The sequence below is a fragment of the Dipodomys spectabilis genome, unplaced genomic scaffold (genome assembly GCF_019054845.1).
Source record: "Dipodomys spectabilis isolate Male_0828 unplaced genomic scaffold, ASM1905484v1 ptg000004l, whole genome shotgun sequence".
Classification (NCBI taxonomy): domain Eukaryota; kingdom Metazoa; phylum Chordata; class Mammalia; order Rodentia; family Heteromyidae; genus Dipodomys; species Dipodomys spectabilis.
Window position 1 is genome coordinate 8,710,425 of NW_024870681.1, and position 24,447 is coordinate 8,734,871.

At 41.2% G+C, this 24,447-nt stretch overlaps 1 protein-coding gene and 1 pseudogene across 1 annotated transcript in view; both read left to right on the forward strand.

The window, feature by feature from the left end:
• Window positions 1-24,447, forward strand: part of Ppm1d (protein phosphatase, Mg2+/Mn2+ dependent 1D) — a 45,066-nt gene that overhangs the window by 18,376 nt on the left and 2,243 nt on the right. Inside the window, exons 4-5 of the mRNA XM_042693872.1 lie at window positions 10,205-10,395; window positions 16,316-16,558. Of these exons, the coding sequence (XP_042549806.1) occupies window positions 10,205-10,395; window positions 16,316-16,558 (434 nt within the window). The remainder of the gene's footprint in view (window positions 1-10,204; window positions 10,396-16,315; window positions 16,559-24,447) is intronic.
• On the forward strand, window positions 14,300-14,923 carry LOC122119815 (annotated as a pseudogene).

Genomic DNA, 24,447 nt, shown 5'->3' on the forward strand with positions numbered 1-24,447 from the left:
AAAAACTCCAAAAATAGAGTTGAAGTTCAAGTAGTGGAGTGCTAGCCTTAAGCATAAAAATCTCAAGAACAGCATCTAAGGTCTGAGTTCAAGCCCTGGACCAATACAACACAAACAACAACAAAAATTATTCTTGAGCCAGGCACTGATGGCTTATGCCTGTAATCCTAGCTACTCAGGAGGCTGAGATCTGAGATCATGGTTCAAAGCCAGCCCGGGCAGGAAAGTCCAAGAGACTCTTATCTCCAATAAACCACTAGAAAACCGGAAGTGGCGCTGTGGCTCAAGCGGTAGAGTGCTCACCTTGAGCTGAAGAGCGCAGGGACAAGCACCCAGGCCCAGTGTTCAAGCCCCACGACCGGAAAAAAAAAAAAAATTATTCTTGAGCTAGAGGTTTAATTCAGTGATACAGTGCCTTGCCTAGCGTGCGTGAGTGCATGAGGCCTTGGTTTTGTTCCTCAGCAATAGATATATAAATAATTGTTCTTTCTACCATGCATTGTCTTACTGTTTTTAATCAAATACATGCAGTTCTTTTTTTTTTTTTTTTGCTGATCGTGGGTCCTGGGCCTGGGTGCTGTCCTTCAACTCTTCAGCTCAAGGGTAGCACTCTACCACTTAAGCCACAGAGCCACTTTGGGCTTTTTCTGCTTATGTGGTGCTGAGGAATTGAACCCAGGGCCTCATGTATGAAAGACAAGCACTCTACCACTGAGCCACCTTCCCAGCCCCTACATGCAGTTCTTTATTAAGATTTTATAACTGTGCATGTGTGTTTGAATAGATGATAAGCAAATGGGAAATGAGAAATTGGTTGGGAGAATTAAGTATGGTGGTTTACACTTGTAATTCCAGTACTCCATAGGCTGAGATAGGATTTCTATTTCCAGAATAGCTTGAGTTGTTTAGTGAGACCCTGTCTCAATAGAAACAACAACAACAACAACAACCCCCAAATGATATAGTCTAGGTAGGGATATGGCTCAATGGTAGATCACTAGCCTAGCCACTACACATATACTAAAAAAGAAACCATTTAGCCATTGAGCACAGTTCCTTTCTTTTCTTTTTGCAGTGCTAGAGATTGAACCCAAGGTGTCACACATTCCAGATAAGTGTATTACCACTGAGTCATGCTCCCAGCTCCAAACAAGTTTATATATAAACCATCAAAAAGCTGGAAATGGAGCTCTGGATCAAGTGGTAGAGCATCCATCTACCTTGAGTGAAAAAGCTAAGGGATAGCATACAGGCTCTGAGTTTAACCCTTAGTACCAGCACATACATGTGAGCATGTGTACACATACACACAATGATTTTCATTGCAGTTTTAATTGTGTGTGTGTGTGTGTGTGTGCATGTGAGCGTGTGCTTATGCTGTGAGGCTTTAATTCAGGGCCTCTCACTTGGCTTTTCTGTTCCAAAGGAAAAGGTTAAAGTGTAAGATGCTTTATCACTTAAGCTACCACTGTAATTTCTGATTAGAAGGCAAATTTCTAAGGAAGCTCTCCATGGGAGGCCAGCCAGAGTATAGGGGTATGAGGATGGTGCTGAAGTTTGCTGAGTATCCCATAAACTGCCACAGGAGCAGGTTGAGAAGAATGCACTTGAACCTGGGGAAGGGCTTATTTTCCTTTGGTGTCCCTTCAGCTCCCTCTGCAGATCAAACAGGAAATTATCCAGCTAGCAACCAACCAGCTCTGCTAATGTCAGGGACTTTCCTTCTTTCAGGACCTACAGAACTGACTGATTTTATTTTGGTGAACAAACCCTACGCCAGTGCTCAGTTCTGATCCTTACTAGGTATTTGATAAAGCTACGTAGATTTCTTGAATATGTAAGACAAGGGAATTAGCTATGAATAAAAATTATCTGGTGAATTTGTTAAAAGTTCAGATCCTTGGGACTTTTTTGTTTTGTTTTGTTTCTTTTGGGGGGGTGGGGTCCGGTCATGGGGCCTGAACTCTGGGCCTTTTTGCTTATGTGGTGCTGAGGGATCGAACCCAGGGCCTCAGGCATGTAACGCAAGTGCTCTACCACTGAGCCACCTTCCCAGCCCTCCTTGGGACTTTTACAAATATATTTAAAACAGCTTGACTATCAGGACAAGTTATAATAGGAGCAAGTTAAAAATACATTTGTACTAAATACTTATTTTTTTATTGTAATGATACTGTACAGAGGGGTTACAGTTACATGAGTAAGGTAATGAGTACATTTCCTACTGAGCATTGTTACCCCTCCTTTGTTTTTCCCCTACTTTTTCTTCCCGCCTCACCTCCCCAACTCCTCCCTGCCTCCCACAAATTGTAAAGTTCATTTTCAACATAGTGTCTTGTACATCTCACTGCCACAATGGGTCGACCTGTATCCTTATTTTAGCATTTTGTTATTTTCCTTCCCCTCCCCAAATTAGAAAAATGTATATACAAGATGCAGGGCACCAGAATCAAATACAGTGAAAATAGGGTTATACCATTGGCGGGGGTGGGGGGGTGGGGGGGGGGGGTGGCGCGAAGAACATATAAAAGAAACAAAAAAAATCACATAGTATATTTTAAGTACACTAATAACAACAGCAAGAAAGATAAAATCTCTGTGTCCCTATGTTGGGGTTCATTTGGCTTACCATCATCTTATCTGGTCATATGTTCATAGCTTTTAACCTTTCTGCTTGTCCTAGACATATACTAGCTATTGCAAATAAGGGAAACCATGGGACCTATGTTTCTTTGGGCCTGGCTTACTTCACTTAATATAATTTTTTCCAAGTCTTTCCAAATGGGGTGGGGTGGTGTCATTCTCTCTGATGGAGGCATAGAATTCCATTGTATATAAACCACATTTTCTTGATCCATTCATCTACTGAGGGGCATCTGTGTTGGTTTCATGTCTTAGCTATGGTGAATGCAGGGTGCTGGTAGCTTTAGTATGGCCTTGTTTGTGATCATTTGGGTAAATACCCCAAAGTGGGATTGTTGGGTCATAGGGCAGCTCTATGTGTAGTCTTTTGAGGAACCTTCATACTGCTTCCATAAAATATATAAAAAATAATCTGTATGTCCATACTGTTTAAAGAAACACTGTAAAGAAATAGAAGACAGGATAATCAAGGATTTTCAATGAATACTAAAATATAGTATATTTATATTCCTGAGTTGTCACTCCACAGCTTCATAAATAATCAATTACAAAAAGGAAAAAAACAGGGTCTGGGGCTATAGGTCAGTGGTGGACCACTTGCCCAACAAGTGTGAGGCCCTTTATTTGATTCCTAGCATTGAAACAAACATAACTAGGACAAAGGCATCTTTATAGTGTCATTAGACAGCACTTTAACCAAATGACCAAACTTGGCATTGCTATTAATAGCACACAGCCCTTTCTTAAGTCATAAACTGAGAGGGATATGGTTTTAACAATGTAATACTCTAAAAACAAACAAAAAAAATTTAACCTGAGCATGAACCCTTCCTCATGAGAACATGAGGAAACTATTAGATAAATCCAAATTAAAAGTCAGGGACTGAGAGTGCAGTTTAATGATAGAAGTACTGCCTGACGGGGCTGGGAAGGTGGCTCAGTGGTAGAGCGTTTGCCTTGCATGCATGAGGCCCTGGGTTTGATTCCTCAGCACCACATAACCAGCCTTGAGCTGAAGAGCTGAGGGACAGCGCTCAGGCCCAGAATTCAGGCCCTTGACTGGACCCAAAAAAAAAAAAAAAAAAGAAGTACTGCCTGAGCGTGTATGAGGTCTTGGGTTCAATTCTCAGCACTGAACGTTTCTCCTCCCCCAAAAAGCATAAATGTCAACGTAAAGATCATCCATGAAACAATGGGCGTGAACTTTTCACAATTGACAGTCCTACGTTTTTTTTTTGGGTCTGGTTGTGGGGCCTGAACTCTGGGCCTGGGCGCTGTCCCTCAGCTCTTCAGCTCAAACTAGCGCTCTACCACTTGAGCCACAGCGCCACTTCCAGCTTTTTTCTTTTTTCTTATGTGGTGCTGAGGAATCGAACCCAGGGCCTCATGCATGCAAGGCGAGTGCTCTACCACTGACCCCACCTTCCCAGCCCCCACAATTGACAGTTCTGGGAAAGATAAAAACAAAAAGCCCAAGTGACTGTTCTGAGTTAAAAATATGACAGAGCTGGGGGTTGGTGGCTCACACCTGTAATCCCAGCCACTCTGGAGGCTGAGATTTGAGCATCACCGTTCAATGCTAGCCCAGCCAGGAAAGTCCATGAGACTCTTATGGCCAGTTAACTACCAGAAAACTGAAGTGGAGCTGTGGCTCAGAATGGTAGAGCACTAGCTTTGAGTGAAACAGCTTAGGGACTGTTCAGGCCCTGCATTCAAGCCCTACAACCGGCCAAAACAACAACAACAAACATGACAACTAAATGCATTGAACGAATTTTGAATATATTTTGGATGCTAAAAATAATGATATTAAGGGCTGGATGCATGACTCAAGTGGTGTAGAGTACTTGCCTAGCAAGTAGGCCATGAGATCAAATCTCAGTACTGCAAAATAAGTAATTATTAGGGTTGAGTAGAGCCAAAATGTTGGGCTTAGTGGTAGAGCACTTTCTTGGGTCAAGAATATTACTTAAGAACCAGAAAATTTTCTTGAATGTGGTTATATACAAGACTATCCAGGGGCTGGGAAGGTGGCTCAGTGGTAGAGTGCTTGCCTTGCATGCATGAGGCCCTGGGTTCGATTCCTCAGCACCACATAAGCAGAAAAAGCCAGTAGTGGAGCTGTGGCTCAAGTGGTGAGTGCTAGCCTTGAGCTGAAGAGCTGAGGGACAGCGCCCAGGCCCAGAGTTCAGGCCCCACAACTGACAAAAAAAAAAAAAAAAAAGAATATCCAAATGCTTACAAGATAGTATTTAGAGGTGAGGTTAGAAAAATCTGAAAGAGCTGATCATGGTGGCAGGTGCTTGAACTCCTAACCTGGGCTATATATAGCAAGATGCTGTCTTAAAACTGTGACCAAAAAATATTTAAAGCAGCTACTGGAATTAATAAGTGAATTCAGTTAAGACCATATCATATAAATCAACATACACAATCTAATTTTTATGTATTAGAGATGAACAATTCAAAATGAAATTTATGTGTCATTTGTAAGAAACGTAAAATACTTAGATATAACAAAGTATGCACAAGATTTGGCTGTAGGCTTCTCCTGCATGTTTTGGGATATGAGGCAGAGCCTCCTTTTCATGAGTACCAGATCATGATCCCAGAAACCACCCCCAAGATAGAAGAGAACCAAGAGCTGGAGAGAAAAGTATCTTCAGACTGATGGCAAGAGTCCTGGAAATAGTCCTGGAGGCTAGAACAGATGTCTGACATTTATATTGCATGAGGAAGAGCATACCCTAAGAAATTGTCTACGTGCTCATGAAGAACCCACAAGTAGAGTTTTGTTGTATTCTACAATCCATCCTTCAGAGAGCAAAATTAATGTATGCATTCAGTCTTAAGGTGTTCTTCAAGCTGTTGAGCCATTCCAGACAGGACTGAAAGAGGTTAGGAAGTCTGCCAACATGTACTTGACAAGCTTGATGCCAGCATAAAAGACTATAAGAAAAAGTGGAAGTGGCATAGTGGCTCAAGTGGTAGAACGCTAGCCTTGAGCTGAAGAGCTGAGGGACAGTGTTCAGGCCCAGAGTTCAAGCCCCATGACTGACAAAAAAAAAAAAAGAAAAAGCAAGTAAAGTTGAATACATATTCTAGTCCCTTAGGCAAGATACAAGGAGGTTGAGCCGGGCGCTGGTGGCTCACGCCTGTAATCCTAGCTACTCAGGAGGCTGAGATCTGAGAATCGCGGTTCAAAGCCAGCCCGGGCAGGAGAGACTGTGAGACTCCTATCTCCAATAAACCACCAGAAAACCGGAAGTGGCGCTGTAGCTCAAGTGGTAGAGCGCTCGCCTTGAGCTGAAGAGCTGAGGGACAGCGCCCAGGCCCAGAGTTCAAGCCCCACGACCGACAAAAAAAAAAAAAAGATACAAGGAGGTTGTGGCTATGTAGAACCCAGAATTAGAAGTTCATAATTACAAGCATACTCTATCCTTTAAAAACATTTGTTTCTAGCTGTTGAACTGTTACACCTCTTGGAATCCCTGTAAGAACCTGAATATTCATTAATAAATTGTTACTTTTAATTTTTTTTTTTGTGCCAGTCTTGGGGCTTTAACTCAGTCTGGTGCTGTCCCTGAGTTTTTTTGCACATGGCTAACTCTCTACCACTTGATCCTGCCTATATCTTTGGCTTTTTGCTGGTTAATTGGAGATTAATCACTAATCTCATAGACTTCCTGCCTAGGCTGGCTTTGAACTGTGATTCTCAGATTTCAGCCTCTTGAGTAGCTAGAATTACAGACATGAGCCATTGGCTTCTGGCCCAACCTCACCTTTAATTAAAATATTTTTTTAACTATAGATAAGTATAGTATAAGAGCAGTCACTGTAAACTTGAAAGGATGGTTTTAGTAAAGCAGTGTGTGTATATGTATATATATTATACACATTATTATACACATATTATTATACATATTTGTAGAGGATAAGAATAGTAGTTCTGGGCTGGGAATGTAGCTTAGTGGTAGAGTGCTTGTCAACATGCATGAAGCCCTAGATTCGATTCCTCTACCACATAAACCAAAAAAGCCGGAAGTAGAGCTGTGGTTCAAGTGGTAGAGTGCTAGCCTGAGCACAGAGAGGCTCAGGGACAGCGCCCAGACACAGGATTGGCAAAAATAAATAAAGCCAGGTACCAGTGGCTCACGACTATAATCCTAACTACTCTGGAGGCTGAGATCTAAGGATCACGGTTTGAAGCCATCCTGGGCAGGGAAAGTCCCTGAGACTCTTATCTCCAATTAACTACCTGGAAACCGGAAGTGGTGCTGTGGCTCACAGTGTTAGAGCAGGAGTCTTGAGTGAAAAAGCTCAGAGATAGTGTTGAAGCCCTGAGTTCAAGACTCACAACTCCCCTCCCCCCCCTCAAAAAAAATGCAAAGAACAATTGTTTTTGGAAGTTTGAGACTCACTTCCTTCCTCCCTTCCCCTTCCCCCCTTCTCTCCTTCTCTCCTTCTCCCCTTTCCCCTTTCCCCTTCCCTGTATAGGTTCAGGCTGGCCTTAAATTCACAATCTTCTATCTCAGTCCCCTCAGTGCTGGGATTCACAGGCATGTACTTTTTTTTCCCATGTAGAAATGAAATCATAGGAAAATAATGGTAACTTACTTTTCTTCTTCCCAGTTCACTTAACGAATAAATGGATGAATGAGTGAATAAAATTCTTTCATTTTGTAGACGTAATGTGGTTGGAACTCAGGGCCTTGAACTACCTTGCTCCACTGGCTCTCTGTGCTAAAATTTTTTGCTGATCCTGGGGCTTGAACTCAGGGCCTGGGCGCTGTTCCTAAGCTTCTTTTCCTCAAGGCTAACACTCTACCACTTGAGCGACAGCGCCACTTCTGGCTTTTTCTGTTTATGTGGTACTGAGGAATCGAACCCAAGGCCTTATGCATGCAAGGCACTCTACTACTAAGCCACCTTCCCAGCCCTCCATACTAACTTTTTGCTAGTTGTTTTGGAGATATGGTCCTATGTACTTTTCTTTTTTATTGTAAAAATACTGTACAAAGGGGTTACAATTACATGGGCAAGATAATGAGTACATTTCTTATCAAGCATTGTTGCCTCCACCTTTGTTTCCCCTTCCTATTCCTTCCCATTTCCCCCCACCCCCTCTGTCAAAGTTATAAAGCTCGTTTTCTTTTTTTTTTTTTGGTCCACTTGAGCCACAGCCCCACTTCTGGTTTTTTCTTTTTTGCTTATGTGGTGCTGAGGAATCGAACCCAGGGCCTCACACATGCGAGGCAAGCGCTCTACCACTGAGCCACCTTCCCAGCCCTAAAGCTCGTTTTTCAACATAAGGACTTGTACATCTCATTGTTGCAATGGGTCTACCTGTATCCCTATTTAAACGATTTGTTTTTTTCCCCTTCCCTTGCACAAATTTTACCAACATCAAATACAGTGAAAGCAGGGTTATACTGTGGGGGAGGGACATACAAAGCAACAAAGAAATCATCTTAAAAATATGTTAGAAACAATTGCATGAAAGAAAAAACATTTGAATACTTATCTTGGGCTTCATTTCACCTAACATCAACTTATCTATGTACTTTTCTGCTCAAGCTTTCAAACCCTTTTCTCTCTAGGTCTCAGCCTCCTGTGTAGCTAGACTTGTAGGTGTGAGCCACTGGTGCCTTGCTATCTTATTTATTTCTTTAAAAAATTTTTAAAATTGTTTTAATAAGTTTTTTATTGTGAAAATATCCAGAGGGGTTACAGTTACACGAGCAAGGTAATGAGTACATATCTTATTAAGCATTGTTGCCTCTTTTGTTTTTCTCCTACCATCCCTGCCCTCCCATCTATCTTATTTATTTCTATGTTTTGTTCTAGAAAGGTGTACTATAAGGCATAATAGAAGAGAATTATCAATAATAGTCATAGTTTTTTGTTGCTTTTTTAGAGTTTATATGTAAATATATGTACATTAATTTTAGTGTACTAATTTTAATATTTTTATAAAGTAATAATATATATATTTTGGTAATGGCACTGGGGCTTGAACTTAGAGATTTGGACTTAAAAACAGGCATTTTACCAGTTGAGCTACATTCCCAAGGCCTTTTTCCTCTAGGTATTTTTGAAATAGGATCTTAGGTTGTTTTTTTTTTTTTTTTTTTGGTTGGTCATGGGGCTTGAACTCTGGCCTGGGTGCTGTCCTTGAGCTCTTCAGCTCAAGGCTAGCGCTCTACCACTTGAGCCACAATGCCACTTCCAGTCTTCTAGTGGTTTATTGGAGGTAAGAGTCCCTTGGACATTCTTGCCCGGGCTGGCTTTGAACTGTGATTCTCAGATCTCAGCCTCCTGAGTAGCTAGGATTTCAGGTGTGAGCCACCAGCACCCAACAGGATCTTAAATTTTTGCCTGGGCTGTCCTTGACCATGATTCTCCTATTTATGCTTCCCATGTAGGTGGAGTGACAGGCTTTCAATGTCATTCCCAGCTGTTATTAAGATGGGGATCTTGCTTCTCCATCCTCCTATCTTTTTCCCAAGCAGTAGGAATTATGGGAGTGAGTTAACACATCCAGCCCTAAATGAAGTATTTTAAAAACTTAAATAAATGATTGCTATACATTATTACTACTATTATTACTACTACTGTATTATTATTATTATTATTATTATTTTGGTTGTGGGGCTTAAACTCTGGGCCTGGAGTGCTATCCCTGAGCTCTTCAGCTCATGGTGAGTGCTCTTACCACTTGAGCTACAATGCTACTTCCAATTTTCTGGTAGTTTATTGGAGATAAGAGTCTCAGGGACTTTTCCTACCTGGACTGGCTTTGAACTGCGATCCTCAGATCTCAGCCTCTTGCATAGCTAGGATTAAAGGTGTGAGCCACCAGCACCCAGCCTCTTGCATAGCTAGGATTAAAGGTGTGAGCCACCAGCACCTGGCTTGCTACACTTTTTTTTTTTTGGGTCTGGTTGTGGGGCCTAACTCTGGGCCTGGGCACTGTCCCTCAGCTCTTCAGTTCAAGGCTAGCACTCTACTACTTGAGCCACAGCGCCACTTCCAGCTTTTTTTTTCCTGCTTATATGGTGCTGAGGAATCAAACCCAGGGCCTTGAGCATGCAAGGCAAGCGCTCTACACTGAACCACCTTCCCAGCCCTTGCTACACATTTTTGATGTATATTCTTATCAGTTCAAGAGAGTTCCATTTTATTTATTTATTTATTTATTTATTTGCCAGTCCTGGGGCTTGAGCTCAGGGTCTGGGCACTGTCCCTGAGCTGCTTTTGCTGAAGGCTAGAACTCAACCACTTGAGTCACAGCTCTACTTCCAGCTTTTTCTGTTTATGTGGTACTGAGGAATCAAACCCAGGGCTTCATGCATGCTAGGCAAGCACTGTACCACTTAAGCCACATTGCCAACCCCTCCCTTTTGTTATTTGCTAAATATTTTTAATTATGAATGGACTTCTGAATACTGTCAAATGCTTGTCTACATCTATGAAAATGAACATGTACATTCGTCCTTTAGTGTATTGTTGTGACACTACCAGCTTGGAAATTCTTATATCTTTTCTTCTATTCCCCCAGGTGATTTGTGGAGCTATGATTTCTTCAGTGGTGAGTTTGTGGTATCCCCTGAACCAGACACAAGTGTTCATACTCTTGACCCCCAGAAGCACAAGTACATTATTTTGGGGAGTGATGGGCTATGGAATATGATTCCACCTCAGGATGCCATCTCAATGTGCCAAGACCAAGAGGAAAAGAAATACTTGATGGTAAGAACTGACTCAATAATTTGATTTGTTGGTTAAAGAATGTTCTGGTCAAATGTCTGGAATGTGGACTAAGGATGTTCCCCCTTTTACATCATCATTGTCCCCAAACCCTCATAACCATACCCATGATACTCAACTGTCTTTTCTGTCTGTATATTTATTTTGGATATGTCTTTTCATTGGGATCATAGCCTTCTGTGACTGACTTCTTTCAGGAAGTATAAGGTTTTTAAAGTTTATTCATGTTGTTGCTTATATCACTACTTCATTTGTTTTCCATGGGTATATTTTGTTCATTTATATGCCAATATTTGGTTGAGAGATCACTGCTATGAGTATGCACATATAGATTTTTGTTCTCTTAGGTATACACCTAGGAGTAGAATTTCTATATCTATATTCTTGCTTGCTTGCTTATTTATTATTATTATAATTATTACTATTATTATTTGTATGTGTGCTTGTCCTCGGGCTTGCACTCAAGGCCTGGGCACTGTCCCTGAGCTTTTGTGCTCAAGGCTAGTGTACTACCACTTGAGCCACAGCTTCACTTCTGGCATTTTGCTGGTTAATTGGAGATAAGAATCTTGATTTTGCTGCCCATGTTAGCTTTGATACTCAATCCTCAGATCTGTCTTCTGAGTAGCTAGTATTATAGGGATGAGCCACCAGAGCCTGGCTTTCCTATATTTTTAAAATCAGTTGCAACCCAGCAAAAATGGGTTGACCTTGCCAGATAAGTTGAAACCTTCCACACAAAGAAATAGAATAGTATAAAGTCAGATAATGGTAAGTCAGTCCAGATAATATGACACAGGTTTCACATTTCATTAGTAGTTTAGTATACATTGGAAATGAAAGTAGTTCATACATACACAAAGGTTCTGGTTGGTCTTGAGAATTCTGTCTTTATAATCACACTGAGCAAAGAATTCCTAAATATGTGAATGGTAGAATTGATTTCTTCAATTTTGTGTGTGTGAGTATGTGTGTGTGTATGCATGCACACGCGTGCACATGTGCGCACACCAGTCCTGGAGCCTTAAACTCAGGATCTGCATTCTCCTGAGTCTTTTATGTTTTTGACAGTTATGGGGCTTGAACTAAGGGCCTGGGCCCTGTCCTTGAGTTTTTTTGCTCAAAGCTCATTCTACTACTTTGAGCCACAGTGTCGCTTTTGTTTTTCTGGTTCTTAACTGGAGCTACGGCTGGCTTTGAACTGCAATTCTCTTGAGTAGCTGGAATTATAGGCATGAGCCACCAGCACTGACTTGAGCTTTTTTGTTGTTGTTGTTGTTGTTATTCAAGGTTAGTGGTTTACCACTTGAGACCCAACTACACTTCTGGATTTTTGGTGGTAAATTGGAGATAAGAGTCTCGTGGACTGTCTTACCCAGGCTGGCTTTAAACCCTGATCCTCATATCTCAGCCTTGAAGTAGCTAGATAGGGGTGAGCCACTGGCTCCTGGTGTGAGTATTTGGATTTTTAAGGAGGTACTTACAGACCAGTGGGTTGCATTTACCCTAATTTGCCAATCTGGCATTCCAATTTTCTGTATTTTGTAATTTTAAGATTTCTATTACCACTGGGTGCCCGTGGCTCATGCCTGTAATTCTAGTTACTCAGGAGGTTGAAATCTAAGGATCAGGGTTCAAAGCCAGCCTGGACAGGAAAGACTATGAAACTCTTTATCTCCAATAAACCACCAGAAAACCCGAAGTGGCGCTGTGGGCTGTGGCTCAAGTGGTACAGTGCTAGCCTTGAGCTGAAGAGCACAGGGATAGCACCCAGGCCTAGAGTTCAAGCCCCATGACCGACAAAAAAAAAAAAAAAGATTTCTAGTAGTATCTGTTAGTTGTATGGGGGGAGTTTCATTGTGATGTTTTCAAATACACATTTATAACTAAGTATTTCATTAATTTCATCCCTTCATCATTCTCCCTCATCCCTCTGTACCTTTCTTAAGACAATTTTGACAAGTTTCATTGTTCTGCTTAGATACATGTATATACAATACTTCGACTATAACTTTTTTTTGGGGGGGGGGGTCCAGTCGTGGGGCCTGAACTCTGGGCCTGGGCGCTGTCCCTCAGCTCTTCAGCTCAAAGCTAGCACTCTAACACTTGAGTCACAGTGCCACTTCTGGCTTTTTTCTTTTTGCTTATGTGGTGCTGAGGAGTTGAACCCAGGGCCTCACGCATGGAAGGCAAGCGCTCTACCACTGAGCCACCTTCCCAGCCCAACTATAACTTCTTGTTGGCTCTCTTCTCTCACCATTTCCCAACAGCCTGTTACTTCCTGTATCTATACATATGTGGCTTAAGGAATCTCTCTGAATGCTGTTGAACAAACAGTAGAGGAGGCCGATCTGATTACATTATGAAATAAGCATTGTGAAACACTGCAATCACCCTTTTTTTAGTCCCTTTGTATAATTAACACGCTAAGCTTCTATTTTTTATGGCATTAAGGTTATAGCAGATTTAATGCAAACCTGTATTTAGACTGCCACCTAGAGTCAGAACAGAACTGAATACAAGTTAAGGCACAGACAAAACCAGACTGGACAATCGGACTGGTTACCCAGTTATGCTTGTGTGAGTTCAGTCCTTGCTGTCAGGGATTCTGGTAGACTTGGCAACACTGGCTTTATTTTGCTGTAGTCTAGCATACAGAACAGGTAAATTGGTGGCTTGCTACAATGTGGATTTACTCTGGCTAGTATTCAGAGGACTACTTTTTTTTTTTTTTTTTTTGGGTCCGGTCGTGGGGCCTGAACTCTGGGCCTGGGCGCTGTCCTTCAGCTCTTCAGCTCAAGGCTAGTGCTCTACCACTTGAGCCACAGCACCACTTCCGGGTTTTTTTTTTTGCTTATGTGGTGCTGAGGAATTGAACCCAGGGCCTCAGGCATGCAAGGCAAGTGTTCTACCACTGAGCCACCTTTCCAGTCCCCTTGATACATTTTTTTGGTCTGGTCTTGGTGCCTGAACTCTGGGCCTGGGCGCTGTCCCTCAGCTCTTCAGCTCAAGGCTAGCGCTCTACCACTTGAGCCACAGCACCATTCTGGCTTTTTCTGTTTATGTGGTGCTGAGGAATTGAACCCAGGGCCTTAGGCATGTGAGGCAAACACTCTACCACTGAGCCACCTTCCCAGCCCCATTGATTTGATTTGTAGAAACTAGTGTTTGTCTTCTTGCAATTCCTCCCTATCCTTTTCCTCACTCCTTTCCTTTCCCTTCCTTTTAAACCCCACTCTGAGAGATGAGATTGCTTTCTCTGTTTCCCAGGTTATTCTTAAGCTGGTAGGCTCATGTGATCCTCTTGTTTTAGCCTTCTGAGTATCTGGAATTACTGGTATATATACAACGCCAAGCTGAGAGCTTAGATTTTAGGAGGAAATTGGCCCTTTGGAGTAAGTTTTCCTCTATGCCCACATGTCTAATTTGTGAACTATGTTTGTAATAATTTGTTTATGCCCTTTCAAAGTAACTTCTATATTACTTTTTATAGTCAACATTAGAATGAAAACCATGTTTCTTCATTAAAAATATAAAAATATTTTAAGGGCTAGGAATGTGGCTTATTGGTAGAGCACTTGTCTAGCATGCATGAAGCCCTGGATTTGATTCCTCAGTACCACATAAACAGAAAAAGTAGGAAGTGGCACTGTGGTTCAAGTGGTAGTGTGTTTGCCTTGAGCAAAAGAAGCTCAGGGACAGTGCCCAGGCCCTGCACTTAAGCTCTAGGACTGGCAAAAAAACAAAACAACAACAAAAATACTTTAAAAGATTTGACATATGGATAGTCATTGCAGTACATTGAACTCCATAGATATAGCACAGGGGCCAGTGAGAGCCAGATGGGCATCAAGCAGCTCTGTTCCTTGTGGAGGAAAAACTAAACATGGGCAAAGGAGATCCTAAGAAGCTGAGATGCAAATGTCATCATAGGCATTCTTTGTGTATACTCTCTGGGACAAGCACAAGAAAAAACACCCAGATGCTTCAGTCAACTTCTCAGAGAGGTAGAAGACTATGTCTTCTAAAGAGAAAGGGAAATTTGAAGACATGGCCAAGATGGCCAAGGCAGACAAGGCTCATTACAAAAAAGAAATGAAAACCTACATCTCTCCGAAAGGGGAGAAGTTCAAGGATCCCAGTGCACCCAAGAGGCCTCCTTCAGCCTTCTTTTTGTTCTGTTCTGAGTTATTGCCCTACAATCAAAGGGAACATCCTGATCTGTCTATTGGTGATGTTGCCAGAAAACTTGGAGAGATGTGGAACAACACTGCTGCAGATGACAATCATCCTTATGAAAAGAAAACGGCGAAGCTGAAGGAAAAATCCAAAAAGGATATTTCTGCGTACTGCGCTAAAGGAAAACCTGATGCAGCAAAAAAAGGGAGTTGTGAAGGCTGAAAAGAACAAGAAGGAGGAAGAGGAGAAAGATGAAGATGATGAAGAGGACAGGGAAAAAGAGGAAGATGAAAAGGATGAGGATGAAGATGAAGAGAATAATGATGAATAAGTTAGTTCTAGTGCAGTTTTTTTTTCTTGTCTGTAAAGCATTTAACTTCCCTGTACACAACTCAACTCTTTTTTTTTTTTTTTAATTTTTTTTTTTTTGGTTCTGGTCGTGGGGCCTGAACTCTGGGCCTGGGCGCTGTCCCTCAGCTCTTCAGCTCAAGGCTAGCGCTCTACCACTTGAGCCACAGTGCCACTTCTGGCTTTTTCCTTTTTTTGCTTATGTGGTGCTGAGGAGTCGAACCCAGGGCCTCATGCATGCAAGGCAGGCGCTCTACCACTGAGCCACCTTCCCAGCCCCCACAACTCACTCTTTTTAAAGAAAAAAATTGAAATGTAAGGCTGTGTAAGATTTGTTTTAAACTGTACAGTGTCTTTTTTTTTGGATAGTTAACACACTACAGAATGTGTTATTAGATAGCCTGTTCTGGTGGTATTTTCAGTAGCCACTAACTTTGCCTTGTACAAGATAGGGATTGTAAACTGGCATGGAAATTTAAAGCAGGTTCTTGTTGGTGCACAGCAACAAGACAGTAGTTATTTCATTTTCAGTTGTCTGGCGCAGCTTATATGAAATAATTGTTCTGTTAATACCACTCTGTAATTGCAAAATAAAAAAGTTGCAGCTGTTTTGTTGTCATTCTGAATGCTTCTAAGTAAATACAATTTTTTTACTAAAAATATTTAAAATATAAAATATATAAAAATATTTTGAGTAAAATTGTTTTCTGTGGTACTTGGTTTGACTAGGGCATTTGCTTGCTAAGCAGATGCTCTACCACTTGAGCCACATCCTAGGCCCATGAGTGAATTTTTTCTTGGTTTTGGAACGTGGTCTTACTGCATGTCTTAAGTTAACTTTGAACTTGCAATCTTTTCTCTGTCAGCTTCTCAAATGCTGGAATTACAGTATGTAATATCATACCCAGCATAATTGGTGAAATTATAACCATAGGATAAGACAGTTTTATGAAATGTAGAAATGTCCTGTTTTAACATATTCACTGGGATTTTTGGATAATGTTTGAGTGTTTAGAAGCTTTACTTAATTATTTAGGCCACATGTAACATCTCTCTCTCCTTTTTTTTTTGGTCTGTCATGGGGCTTGAACTCTGGGCCTGGGTGCTGTCCTTGAGCTCTTCAGCTCAAGACTAGCACTCTGCCACTTAAGCCACAGTGCCACTTCTGGTTTTCTGGTGGTTTATTGGAGATAAGAGTCTCATGGATTTTCCTGCCCAGGCTGGCTTTGAACCAAAATCCTTAGATCTCAGCCTCCTGAGTAGATAGGATTAGAGGCATGAGCCACCCTTGCTTGTATTAACATCTCATTTTTAATTTGATAAAGATGTAGTGACAACCAAGTTACGGTTCTTTTTCTTGTTCTTTTAAATACAGGGTGAGCATGGACAGTCTTGTGCCAAAATGCTTGTGAATCGCGCGCTAGGCCGCTGGAGACAGCGCATGCTCCGAGCAGATAACACTAGTGCCATAGTAATCTGCATCTCTCCAGAAGTGGACAATCAGGAAAACTTCACCAATGAAGATGAGCTCTATCTGAACCTGACTAATAGCCCTTCTTACAATAGTCAAGAAACCTGTGTGATGACTCCTTCTCCATGTTCTACACCACCTGTCAAGGTATTCTATAGTTTTTACATTGTATTTTAATAGAATGTCTTTGATTAAGTTGCCTAAAACAATTTTTAGATTTTTATTTTTTTATTTTATTTTTTGGTCATGGGGCTTGAACTCTGCACTCTTCAGCTCAAGATGAGCGCTCTACTGCTTGAGCCACAGCACCACTTCTGGTGGTCAATTGGAGATAAGAGTCTCACGGATTTTCCTACTAGACTGGCTTTGAACCATGATCCTCAGATCTCAGCCTCCTGAATAGCTAGGATTACAGGCGTGAGCCTCCAGCGCCCGGCTAGATTTTTATTTTTTATGGTGCCAGTACCAAGGCATGAATTCAGGGCCTTGTGTTCTTGATTGGTTTTCTTGTTCATGGCTGGCACTCCGGTCATGGGGCCTGAACTCTGGGCCTGGGTGCTGTCCCTCAGCTCTTCAGCTCAAGGCTAGCGCTCTACCACTTGAGCCACAGTGCCACTTCTGGCTTTTTTTCTTTTTGCTTATGTGGTGCTGAGGAATCGAACCCAGGGCCTCATGCATGCAAGGCAAGCACTCTACCACTGAGCCACCTTCCCAGCCCCTGGCACTCTACCTCTTGAGCCACACATTTTGCTGGCTAATTGAGATGGAGTCCCTCAGAGTTTTCTTCCTAGGCTGGCTTCAAATCTTGGGCCTCTTGATTACATCATTGAGCCATTGGTGTCCAGCTGATTTTTAGATTCTTTTTTTTTGGGGGGGTGGGGGAGTCTGGTCATGGGGCCTGAACTCTGGGCCTGGGTGCTGCCCCTCAGCTCTTCAGCTCAAGGCTAACGCTCTACTACTTGAGCCACAGCGCCACTTCTGGCTTTTTTTCTTTTTGCTTATGTGGTGCTGAGGAATCGAACCCAGGGCCTCATGCATGCAAGGCAAGCGCTCTACCACTGAGCCACCTTCCCAGCCCCGATTTTTAGATTCTTGATAAAATAGGATTACTAAGTTCAGGAAAATGATGGATATTTGTTAAGTAATTTACTATCAGAGAACCCCCACCACCACACACATACTTTGTGGTGCTTTGGTTAGATATGGATCTAATCTGAAAGACGCTGTGTGTATAGAATCTAATAGAAACGTAATTGTGCTTATTGAAAAACAATGTTTGGAATTTACTTATTTTCTCTTGATATATGAACATTTATAAAAAAAGCATTTAGAAGTTTGTGAAGCTCTTTTATATCTAATGCTTTATTGGAGTCTCATATCACAGAAATAGTATTAACATTATAATTTCATTTTATCAATAATAAGACTTGAGAGATTAAGTAGTCTTAACAAGGTTATATGGAAGCAAGATTCGGGTGGACTTTAGAATATCAGATTTCAGGCCTTGCACTGTATTAATATTTTTAGATAAAGAAACATCATGCCAATTTCTTTCTTCTTTTTCTTCTTTTCTGAGACAGGATCTTACTATATATCCTAGACTAGCCTGGAACTTCTAATCTCTGCTCATCTTCCTCATTAGTTCGGTTCCTATTTCTTAAGCAAATTAATAGTATGTAAGTTGAGGCCATGTTGAGAGGCAAATTTAAATGGTTACCATATTTTAATTTTTCTGATTTATTTAGAACTTGCTTGTGTGTTCAGTCTATTATCCTCCTACCTAAAATTGGTAACAGCTTTACAATAAAGCCATGGCTAACCTGGCCTTCTGAAAATGTAGATTGACTATTGAGATGCAAAATAAAAAAGAAGTATTTATATCAGGCAGTTTTTAAAATAGTTAAATAACTTTGGGCTAGGAATGTGGCTTAGTTGAGTGCTTGCCTAGCTAAAGCTCTGGATTCAATTCCTTAGTACCATATAAACAGAAAAAGCCATAAATGGAGCTGTGGCTCAAGTGTTAGAGTGCTAGCCTTGAGCAAAAGAAGCTTCAGAGAGACAGTGCCTAGGCTCTGAGTTCAAGCCCCAGAACTAAAAAAAAAAAAAAAAAAAAAATTAAAAAAATATACACACACATATATATATATATACACACATACACACACATATGTGTATATATATTTATACATATACATATTATTTTATACATATGTATAGTAAAATAAGTTAATTTGGATATTGTCACCTTATATACCCAATACTTACTTTCTCTTTACACATATATGGAAAAAAATTATGAAGTGGAATCTTTCTGTTTAAATATTAACAAATCACTATTTTATACCTTTTCTTAGGGATGCTTCATTCTTTTTTTTTTTTTTTTTTGGTCGGACGTGGGGCTTGAACTCTGGGCCTGGGCGCTGTCCCTCAGCTCTTCAGCTCAAAGCGAGCGCTCTACCACTTGAGCTACAGTGCCACTTCCGGTTTTCTGGTGGTTTATTGGAGATAGGAGTCTCACGGTCTCTCCTGCCCGGGCTGGCTTTGAACCGCGATCCTCAGATCTCAGCCTCCTGAGTAGCTAGGATTACAGGCGTGAGCCACCAGCGCCCGGCTTGCTTCATTCTTTTTAAGCTAGGCATGGGAGTGTATGTAATCTGTAATCAGGTAGCTGACTCAGAAAGATCAAGATCAGACTTAAGATACATACTGTGACTCTCAGCAAACAAAAAAAAAAATGAGACAAAAAAGCTTTTTCTGCTGGGTGCTGGTGGCTCACGCCTGTAATCTTAGCTACTCAGGAGGCTGAGATCTGAGGATCACAGTTCAGAGCCAGTCTAGTAGGAAAGTCCGGGAGACTCTTATCTCCAATTGACCACCAGAAAACCAGAAGTGGCACTGTGGCTCAAGTGGTAGAGTGCTAGCCTTGAGTTGAATTTCTCAGGGACAGTGCCCAAGCCCAGAGTCCAAGCCCCATGATTGACACAACAAAATAACAAAAAATGCTTTTTCTTTAAAAGTTCAATAATAATGCAGACTGGAATCTTTTAAGTCTGTTCATTATCTTTTCAAAGCTTATGTTTGCCTATTTAAAAAAATAATTTTAAAAAATAATTTTATTCTTGTTATTAAGATATTGTACAGAGGAGTTACAGGTAATGAGTACATTTCTTTTTTTTTTCTTTTTTTCTTTTTTTTTGGGGGGGGGGGTCTGGTCATGGGGCTTGAACTCTGAGCCTGGGCGCTGACCCTCAGCTCTTCAGCTCAAGGCTAGTGCTCTACCACCTGAGCCACAGCGCCACTTCCAGCTTTTTTCTTTTTGCTTATGTGGTGCTGAGGAATCGAACCCAGGTCCTCATGCATGCAAGGCAAGCGCTCTACCACTGAGCCACCTTCCCAGCCCATATTTCTTTTTTTTAGACAGTGTCACCCTTCATTTGCTTTCCCCATTTCCCCCCTCACATTCTTGCCTACATATTACATAGGTCATTTTCTACATAGTGTATGCTGAAGAGCATAATTGCATTGTTCATCCTTCCTCCCTCCCTCCTTTATCCCTCCCTTTACTCCTTCTCTCCTAAAAGAAAAAAAAAAATACCCAAAGCAAAAACTAGCACCACCAACAATAACAACAACCCCCCCCACCCCAATGTTTCCATTTCCTGGAATTGGCTTTGATAAATAAATTTGTTCTTCCCCTAAGAGTATCCTCCTTTAAGTCTGTGTGTGAATGCCTTAGAGTCCTGTATAGGTTAACACGACCAGTTGTATTTTATTTTTTTTATTTTTATTTTTATTTTTTTTTGGTCGGTCGTGGGGCTTGAACTCTGGGCCTGGGCGCTGTCCCTCAGCTCTTCAGCTCAAGGCGAGCGCTCTACCACTTGAGCTACAGCACCACTTCCGGTTTTCTGGTGGTTTATTGGAGATAGGAGTCTCATCTCTCCTGCCTGGGCTGGCTTTGAACCGCGATCCTCAGATCTCAGCCTCCTGAGTAGCTAGGATTACAGGCGTGAGCCACCAGCGCCCGGCTACCAGTTGTATTTTAGATCTAGCTTCTACATAAGAGAAAACATATTCTCTCGGTCTCTCTGAGTTTGGTTAACTTCACTTAGCATGATGTGTTTTGGGTCCATCTATTTCCTGAAAATGACATCTTACTTTTTCTAATGGATAGTAAAATTCTACCGTGTATATATGTCACATTTTATTGATCCCCACTTATCTGTTGTAAGGCATCTGGGCTGTTTCCATACCTTGGCTATATGTGGATAGTACAACAATGAATGGATATGCAAGTGTCTTCACTTGACTTATAATGATCTGGGTAGATGCCCAAACTTTTGCCTATTTTTGGATACTTAATATATTGATTTCTTATTCTATGGTGTGCTTGAATAGGTGATGTTTAGATAGATTAGAGAAGGGGGAAGGATTTAGGGGTTAAGGGTCAGGGAAGAGGACAGTGGTATGGTGACATGAATAAAAATTTAAAATATATATGTATTCTAATACATATTATTGCAGCTGATAATTGACATAAGTAAAACTATATAAAAATACATTTTAAAAATTGTTTCTCTTAGCTGGGTGATGGTGGCTTATACCTGTAATTCTAGCTACTCAGGAGGCTGAGATCTGAGGATCGTGGTTCAAAGCCAGCCTGGGCAGGAAAGTCTCTGTGGAGACTTTTACCTCCAATTAACGACCAGAAAACTGGAAGTGGCACTGTGGCTCAAGTGGTAGAGTGCTAGGCTTGAGCACAAAGAGGCTCAGGGACAGTGCCCCAGCCCTGGGTTCAAGCTCCATAACTGATTAAAAAAAAAAAAAGATTGCTCTCTTAGTGGTTCACTGGGTGCCTCACGCCTGTAATCCTAGCTGCTCAGGAGTCTGAGGTGTGAGGATCACAGTTCAAAGCCAGCCTGGGCAGGAAAGTTTGTGAGACTCTTTTCCCCAGTTAAGGAGCAAAAAAGCCAGATGTGGTAAAGTTGTAGCCTTGAATTAAAAAGCTCAGGGACAGTGCCCAGGCCTTGAGTTCAATCCCCTGGACTGGCACAAAAAGAAAAAAATGTTTCTCAGGCTGAGGCAGGAGGCTCATTTGATCTCTAGGAGTTTGACACTATCCTTATCTCAAAAAGAAAAATCTATACATATTTCTCAAGTTTGAGATATTAGGAAATGTCTATATCAATTCAGAATAATTAGGACTATTTGTTCTGGTGTAACCAATAACACAAATCTGTGTTCAGTAAATTATTTTTGTTTTAATTTACTTGAAGGTGGGTACTTATAAGTATCTGTGATTTATTTGTTAGTTATACTAATCTTAAGAACATGCAGAAAAAAAAAGAACATGCAGGGCTGGGAAGGTGGCTCAGTGGTAGAGCACTTGCCTTGCATGCATGAGGACCTGGGATCGATTCCTCAGCACCACATAAGCAAAAAGAAAAAAGCTGGAAGTGGTGCTGTGGCTCAAGTGGTAGAGCGCTAGCCTTGAGCTTAAGAGCTGAGGGATAGCGCCCAAGCCCAGAGTTCAGGCCCCACGACTGGACCCAAAAAAAAAAAAAAAAAAAGAACATGCAGATAAAATGTAAAGATTGTGTGTGTGTGTATGTATGTATGCATGTATGTATGTGTGGTGTGATACTGGGCATTGAATTTGGGGTCCTGCACATGCTAGCTACATTTCCAGCCCCCCCCCCACCCCCCACCCCCACTCTGATTATTTTTGAGATAGGGTCTTGCTTTTTGTCCAGTATTGCTTGGACTGCATTCTTATTTATGGTCCCTCTTGTAACTGGTATGACAAGCATGTATCACCATGCCTACCTTTTTTCTGCTAAGATGGAATCTCATGAACTCCAGTCTCAGCTTCCTGAGTAGCCCGGTGGACCTGCATACACCTCTGTACCAGGTAGTGGTTGAAGTATAGAGGTCTTACAAAGTTTTTTGCCTGGGCTAGCGTCAAGCTGTGATCCTCCCCGTTTTTGCCTTCTGTGTAGCTGAGATTATAGGTGTTAGTCTCCTAAGCCCAACCTATACTTTTTTTTTTCTTTTTTCTGGTTGGTCGTGGGGCTTGAACTCTGGGCCTGGGCGCTATCCCTGTGCTCTTCAGCTCAAGGCGAGTGCTCTACCACTTGAGCTACAGTGCCACTTCCGGTTTTCTAGTGGGTTATTGGAGATAAGAGCCAGCTCCTGCCCTGGCTGGCTTGGAACTGCAATATTCAGATCTCAGCCTCCTGAGTAGCTAGGATTACAGGCCTGAGCCACCATCCACCCAGCCCAACTTTATCCTTTCTTTAGGGTAAACAAACTGTGTTTTACAAGCCGGGAACTATGGGAAGGAGGGATAAGCAAGGATAGGAGAGTTCCAGAAAAATTAAAAGTTTGTTTCAGTTGTGTTATAGGCATAATTTGTAATAGTTAACTAATATTAGATTATAAAAGACTGAAAGATATCCCCAAGGCAGTGAAAATTTTAAAGTATGTGTTTTAAGGAAGCAATCTCTTAATACTAATAAATGTTTTCTGAGATTCAGGAAGTGTTAAAAATACAAGTTATTTTGAGACGAGTCTTAAGAAGTCTAAGCAGTTACCTGTTCTAACAGATGCAATGTGTTCCCACAGAATGCCAATAAAATGAGAAGGAACAGGAAAAGTTCAAGGAGGAAGTGGGCCAAGCTCAGCTAGTGCACTTACAGTGTCAGAATAATACGTGAATTTAAAGAGAGAATAAAAAAGAAATTATAATAAATTGTGTTATCTCTGAAATTGTTCCCTTGTTTTTCTTTTATAAAAAACTTCCATCCAATGTCTAAGTTGTTTTCCATACTGGAGCACTATGTTGTGTTGTTCAAATGAAAGATTTGATTAGATTTTTTTCTTTTGGCTCAGTAGAGGCATGCTGTTAATTTGGCAGCAGGGAGCCTTCTGCTTCAGAACTTACTTGCTGTACATCCTATTTCTCTATTATGAACTCTTGGTCTGTGAGTTTTTTTTTTAATTACTTAGTTTTCTGTGATCACATGGAGCATGCTAAGTGACCAGGCTAAACTTTCAAATTAACCTAGGTGGAAGGTTAAACTCACATAAGCTCTCATTGTTGTTGATATTGAAAGTCATATGTAAGTACTTGAAAGCAGATATTGTTCCTTTACATTTATCACAGCACTACTACCTTGAATTGAGATTATTTTTCCAACATCCAGTGTTAAAACAGTCAGGAATAAGCAAGCTTTCAATGAATCTGTAGCATATAATAAACAAGCCAGAAAGAGAGAGATACTTTTAGAAGGGAAAAGCAGTGTGTTTGGGACACTATAAAATTAGGAACTAGATTTCTGTGTCATTTCCTCATCTCTGGTTTCCACTGGACCTACAGTAGTTTTTTTTTTTTCTTTTCATTCAGTAAGCATGTTCATGTCTGTTTATATTGAAATACTTTGTGTATCCTCTGAGCTTATCTTTTCAAGATACATCAAAGGAAACAGTCTGACTTAGGAGTATACTTTTAAATGGCTGTGTTTAGAAAGTTGATTAGTTGTGAGGGATTTTATATCAGAGGAAGACCAGACAATATGTCATCATTTACTACCCTACAAAAGGGTTTGAAGGCTGCGTGTTGGTGACTCATACCTCTTATCCTTAACTACTTATGATGCTGAGATCTGAGGATCACAGTTTGAAGCCAGCCTGGGCAAGAAAGTTGGTGAAACTCTTATCTCAAATTAACTCCAAAAAAGCCAGAAGTGGAGCTGTGGTTTAAGCTTAAGACTAGCACTCAGACCCTGAGAACTGTCACCCCCACCCCCCAAAAAAGGGGGGGGGGCAGCTGGGTGGCTCTCCAAAATGTTATTTTGTGTATTTGGTTGAGTTCATCTGAGGGAAATTTTACACACTGGGAGAGATTAGTATTTGTATTTTAGCTTTTTCTTTGAGAAACTTTTCAGTGGTTGTATAGAATACTATTCAATGGTTTTTTAGGAAGTTTGTGTTTGTTATGAAGAATATTCCTATTTGTCTAGACATGGAAGGATATTTAA